General features: G+C 34.8%; 1 protein-coding gene across 1 annotated transcript; it reads right to left on the reverse strand.

The window, feature by feature from the left end:
- Nucleotides 1-741: 741 nt before the first annotated feature.
- Nucleotides 742-2,224, reverse strand: LOC116847539. Its single transcript, XM_032822636.1, has 2 exons — nucleotides 2,044-2,224; nucleotides 742-1,304 (listed from the first exon to the last, which is right to left on the reverse strand). The coding sequence occupies exons 1-2, from the start codon at nucleotides 2,161-2,163 to the stop codon at nucleotides 993-995; spliced, it is 432 nt and encodes a 143-aa protein (XP_032678527.1). The 5' UTR covers nucleotides 2,164-2,224; the 3' UTR covers nucleotides 742-992.
- Nucleotides 2,225-6,411: the final 4,187 nt, after the last annotated feature.

Raw genomic sequence — 6,411 nt, forward strand, 5'->3', positions numbered from 1 at the left:
CTCTACAATGGTCGCAATGTCGATTGCGACGCTCGTTGTGACGATGATTACAAACTCATGACGTGAACTTGTTTGGAGTTACAACAGCCAGTGATGCAGCTTTATGGCACTGACGCTGTTGTAACTCCAGATAATGAGTCCAGTCATGAGTTTGCAATCCTTGACTTATGTACATAAACTGAGCTTTCCAGGAAGGGCTGCGATTTTTAGTTTGTCCAACTTTTATTGGACATTTCGTTCAGCCTCCTTCAATAGGAGTCAATCTAGACAAAGAGAGAATGCTTGTGGAGTAGAGAGGGAAAGCTTCAAATCTTTTCTTCAAACTTTTCATAAGAAGACGCAGTCTATGTATACTTGGTTTCAAAACGAATGCTTTTTTTGATGCAGTTTGGGACGATGACTTAACAAAAGAGAGAACTTGTATTTTTTTAGAAACTATGCTATCATTGTCTGCATCCTAAACTGTATCGAAAAAAAGTATAGAAGCCGGTTTGAAATCCAGTGTATATAACTTTATGTTGCAATCGACATTGTGACCGTTATAAAAGCCGCTTTGTGTTTGGAATTGATAATGGAGGTGAAATGAATACTTAAAGTTCCTCCCGCATTTTACGTCCAAAATGCAGTTTCTTCGAAATTCTCGTACTCCATATTACAGATCGATGCGTGTTAATTAATACCGACTTCGTCGCACATTTTTACTCGTAATTGTATAATTAGGTAATTAGGTACACCATGTCGTGCAATTTGTTTTGCTTCTTATATATTTAGTCACATATACATAGTAATTGTTACATACATAGATTTTATGTTGAAATTAGGTTGTAGGAAATTAAATGTCTACAGCAGTCTTATATATATAAGCTGAAATTAATAATTTTTCTAAAGAAGCGTTTCTAGTCGATTGATCATCGTCAGGCTCATTCGTTGCCGCTATTAGAGGTGCTGTTATTTCCATCGAATATATATCGAATATATCGTTTATTTCCCTATTATTCCTCACTCGATACGGGAATCGTGGATATCTCCACTTCCTCCGTCGTTGTTTCCGGCGGTGTGGTTGTCGGTGCTGGTGAAGTAATTGTGTTTAGATTTATAGCGGCAGCCTCCACTTTTATAAGCATTCCCTCGCCGGGTTTTCCTATTGCAAATACGTATACAGATCTCGTGCCGGCGGCACCTGACATATGTATAAAGTTAGTGTTTCTGCCTCCTATATTGCTGACCCTAACATGGGTGATAGCTTCGTTGAGCGATGCCCTCACGAGGATATTGGCTTTCATAGGTATAAAAGGGATCGCAGGCTGCAAAGAATATGGAATATTAATACGACTGTTTATGACATTAATACGACAAATTTATCAAACGCTCACTGTGAATCACAATACAGAAACAATCCAAGGAAAATCACGATCTCGACGCGCGTGAGACTAAAATTAACACGAGAAATATATTTTCCCCTTTGTACTCGTAAAAATCGAATACAAAGTTCGCTTTTGCGAAATAAAGGTCGCATAAAATAAAAGTATCAATAGCCTCTAATAATGCTAGTACTTAGCTCTGGACATTCTTATCGTTTCGATTCAAATTAGTCTTTAAAAATGCAAATATTTAAACTTTCAATATAGAATATATATTGTATATATATTGTATATAGATATATATTCTATATTAAATATAGAATATACATATATCGTACGTTTAAAGAATTTAAATATTCGTATTTAAAAATTAAAACAATAAGAATGTAAAGAGTTAGATATCCTATAGAGACTCTATAATAAGACTCTGGCTATCAGAGGAATTCTGGCAAGATTCTTCGAGAGAGAAAGATATATATTTCCTAGAGGATCTCTAGGAAATATATATATATCTTTCTCTCTCGAAGAATCTTGCCAGAATTCCTCTGATGGTCAGACTCTTATTATAAGGTCTCTAGATACCAGTATTATCAGTGCCCAGACATTGGCTTCTATCTTAACAATCCGGAAAAATCGATAACGTGAAAAGTCTGTGCTCCTCGGTGTAGAAACAGTCACTTACCTTAAAAATAGTCCTGTTGGTGATAATATAGTCGCCCTCTTGGCGCTGGCCGAGTTCAAAGTCTGCTATTATGCAGACGGCCATGGAAAAGCACAAAATCGCAAAGAGCAAAGCGCGCATCTTGGCTTCTTGGTTTGTCGTGGATGGATGTCAACTGAATTCTCACTGCTCATTCGATGATCGCCGAAGGCATTTATATCCTAGCGTTATCAATTCCCCGGGTTTGTTTCCATGAGAAATGGTCGATCACGTTAATTCCAAGATTTCCGTCACCTGACGCTGTGACGACTTACGTAAGATTATTTGTCTCCTTTTCTAACGTTTCTTCTTCGCGCATTGTGAATGTACACGCACACCATTACTTTATTCTGTTTATCTATGAAAATAGGGCACACTTGTTATTGCATTTACGCGCGATTATATTTCGAGGCGCGTTATTTTGTGATTTTTAATCCGATTGTATTATTATGTAATACGAAAAGTGAAATGCCTATTTAATGAAATTAATGTGAAATTTAATGTAAAATTGTTACACATGATAAAAATTGTAACGAATCCAAAAATATATCGTTAAGATATGGCGGAAAATCCGTGCCATGAAGTAGTAAGTAGTTTCTTACATTTCAATATGTAAGAAATCTCGACATTTTTATAATTTATCAGTTCTGAAGTAATTTAAGGATATTTTGACATACCAACGTAAAAATAATAATTCCTTAAGCTAATAATTCCAGTTATACTGGGTGATGCTTTAATGCTTCGTTAATCAAGATGAATGCTTTGATATTTTCTTTAATAGGACCGTGAAAATCAAGAAATATAATTACTTAAAGACAAACTTAACTTTACATCGTAAAAGTTAATTACTCGTTTTTTATTAAATCGAGAAAGATTCCGATATTTGTTCGGCAAAAGTCAAATATTTTGTGTACAACTGACGTAAGAACATGTTTTATATTTAATTATTAAATTGGCTTAAAGTATTATCACCAAGAGTAATTATATTATGTAAACGCAATTTTACAACTGCTGCAATTGCACATATCTGAAACTCTAATTATTATATATTAAAAGTTAATAGATAGTGATTATAAGTATAAACCAAATTAAAATTATATATCTATATTATTTTTATTAATCTCACTTCTCTTCAAAATACGTAAATAATATTTGAAGAAATGGTTTATATTAAAATAATCAGAAAATACATTTTATGCTATTCTCAATATTTATACAATAAAAAATAGACGTAAAATGTTATATAACTTTTGTATATTTTAAAAATAAAATTATGCTGTAAAAATGCTATAACACATGTTAAAGTCGTTTTTCCGTGCACATGTTTTGTATATTACAAACTAAATTTATTTACTTGTAAGATATCGGCTGTTGCTTTTGAAGAATTTTGACACTTACCGAATTCTTCCTGAACGAATTATTATATTGCTAAACATTTTCATTTGTTTTTCTTTTCATATAATTTGGGTAAAAAGTGTACAGTCTTCAATATCAATGTTAAGTTATTTAACACGAGAACTACCAAGGGATTAAAAAGAACTATTATTTCCTCTTGCATTATAGGAATATTTCGTAAAGCGTCAACAGTTTTAGTGTAAATAATAATAAAAATTGTTATTTATCAAGCTTATACTCTGTGTAGGGAAGAAAAAATATTTAGGAAATAAAAAATATTTTTATTCCGACAGGTGTTAATAACATATTTGCTCGTATTAATATAAAATATTTTTCAAATAAAAAAATATATATTTTCTTAAAAACTTGGTTTTTTGTAAAAACAATTGCTTATTTTATTTAAATAAAATTATATGTATATATATATATATATATATATATATATATATATATATATATATATATATATATATATATATATATATATATATATATATATATATATATATATATATATATATATATATATATAGAAAAGTAAACATATTATTAGTACCCACTGAATAAATTCTTTTTTCAGAAATTTTTTTTGTACACCAATAAATTTTGTATACCAATATAAGGCTGCATTTTGGGCAATCTTGCAAGCGTAGATAGTGTTATTGTTTAATAAAATAATAATGGGTTTAATAAAACCCGTTAAACTTTAAAGGGGTTTCCGTATAACGATACTAATGAATGAATTTTGGATGATAATGTTGCGAAAAACGTCGGAATAGATTTGGCGAAGAATACGTGACAGATATATACAAATTAAGCTTTATTTTGTGTAAAATTGCGTTTACATAATATAATTGATTCTTGGTGGTGGTAATACTTTAAACCAACTTAATAATTAAATATAAAAACATGTTCTTACATCAGTTTTATACAAAATATCTAAATTTCGCCGAGTAAATATCGGGATCTTTCTCGATCTAATAAAAAGAAGCGATTAACTTTTACGACGTAAATTAAGTTTGCCTTTAAGTGTTTATGTTCCGTGATCTCCACTGTTCTATATAATTAAAGGAAATATCAAAGTATCTTAATTAATGAAGCATTAAAGCACCATCCAGCTGGAATAATTGGAATTACTAGCTTAACTAGAATTATCATTTTTTCATTGGCACGTCAAGATATCCCTAAATTACTTGATTTATCCATAAAGCGTGATTTCGCGTTTTTTATCTGCATTTATATACACACTTCGCAACTTTTATGACGAAACAATTTATGATTCAGTGGAAACATCACTTCTTGTTCATGTGAAATCTGCTCGGTATCTTTATTTTCCTGGTAGTTGCACCATATATCCTACTTGCCTCATCGTTGACCACGTTGGGGGCCCGATAACGTAGATAAGCGCGTGTGTGACTAATTAAGTAGATCTGCGCATTGATCGCGCTTTTTGCCACGCGGCCAATTAATAGCATTGAACGATAAAACACCTGGCAAACAAGATATCAGCTGTGTCGCATGTGATTCGCGCCAAACAGTGGAATATTTCAAAAGCTTTGTCGGGCACGTTCTACCTCACGCCACAAATTATATTACACTCCACTGAGATACAAGTAAAGCAAGATATCGTGACCAATTGCCATCCTAGACCGATTGGACTGTATTTGTTTTACATCACGATATCTTCGACTGTAGTATCCCGCTTTCATATCACGCACGCGTTTGTACTCTTCGTCAAATGTCGTTTACGAGCAGTTAATTTTGAGCCATCGCGTCAATAAATGCACAATCGAGTGTTTGCTTGGATCGATAACGACGTCGAGGCTTTCCGCGCGCGGCTTTTCCGACATTGCGCAATATCGCGCGCGAATTAATTCCTTTTCATAAATTTAACGCACGCGGGGAAGGGAGGGAGCGCTTCATATTCCGCGCTATAACTTGAAACGTGTTCCTCGCTACGTGTGTAATCTCGAATCTCGGACTCATCATTTTCAGCCGCGTCAGCTTATGGTACGTGAGACCGTAAGAATTAACTAAGTGAGTAGCTCGACGGTGGTAGTAGCCGCGGCGGTAGTAAACGCTCACGGACGATGTAAACGCGACATGGCCCGGGCGTAGTTGAAATCGATCATACGGAATCGACAAGCGTCTTTTTATCCACCATGGAGGAGCGTAACGTACAAATGTTTTCCTACGTGGACAACGACGTTCCTAATAGCCGCTTTGGTCGGCGCCGAAAAGCGCTTCCGGTCTACTCCTCCCTCGCTCTGCCGGCGATTTCCGAGAGATCTTCCAAAGAAAGAGGTGGAGAAGGGGAGAGAGAAAGAGAAAGAGTCGCCGAGTCCTCCTTAAAATTCAGTTCCTAATGCCGAACTCGAAATTGGTATTCACGACGTTAGACACTCGCCGGAAAGTGCTTGGGATTCGGCGGAAGATCGCTGATCTTTTTAACGCTTACGTAATTCAAGGATAGATCCTTCTCTCTGCCGATAAACCGAGAGTAATAGTTAATCCGTCGTCGTCGCGCGAGATCTAATTTCGCTCCTCTTGCAAGGAACGTAGCCGTTCAACGCCCAAGGCAAAGGACTTGTTAAAGCGCATGAGCAACGCAGTCGGTACGGGAAACAATCGCGCTCGTCAATAATACGATGTGTATTAAATGCTTGCGATAAAATTACAACAATGGATCCATATTTGACTGGACGCGGAGTTTGTTAACGAAGTAATCTTCACTCGGAGAGCACATAATCCGAATTCGCGTGCTGCAGGTAAATATTAATTTTGTTAATTTCCGATTGTAAATCCCTCTACGTTTCGCGGCTGTTGAAATACGCTCGTACGAAGAAAATATGTATTGCAGCTCTACAATTTAAATACTTGAAAACAGTTGAATTATTTGTCAAAACTTAGCGAATGTTCGGTCATACACGTGCTTCGTTAAAAATTGCTATCGAG

This window comes from Odontomachus brunneus, unplaced genomic scaffold (assembly GCF_010583005.1).
Source record: "Odontomachus brunneus isolate Ranch 3 - 2012 unplaced genomic scaffold, Obru_v1 Obru_scaffold_079, whole genome shotgun sequence".
Lineage (NCBI taxonomy): Eukaryota > Metazoa > Arthropoda > Insecta > Hymenoptera > Formicidae > Odontomachus > Odontomachus brunneus.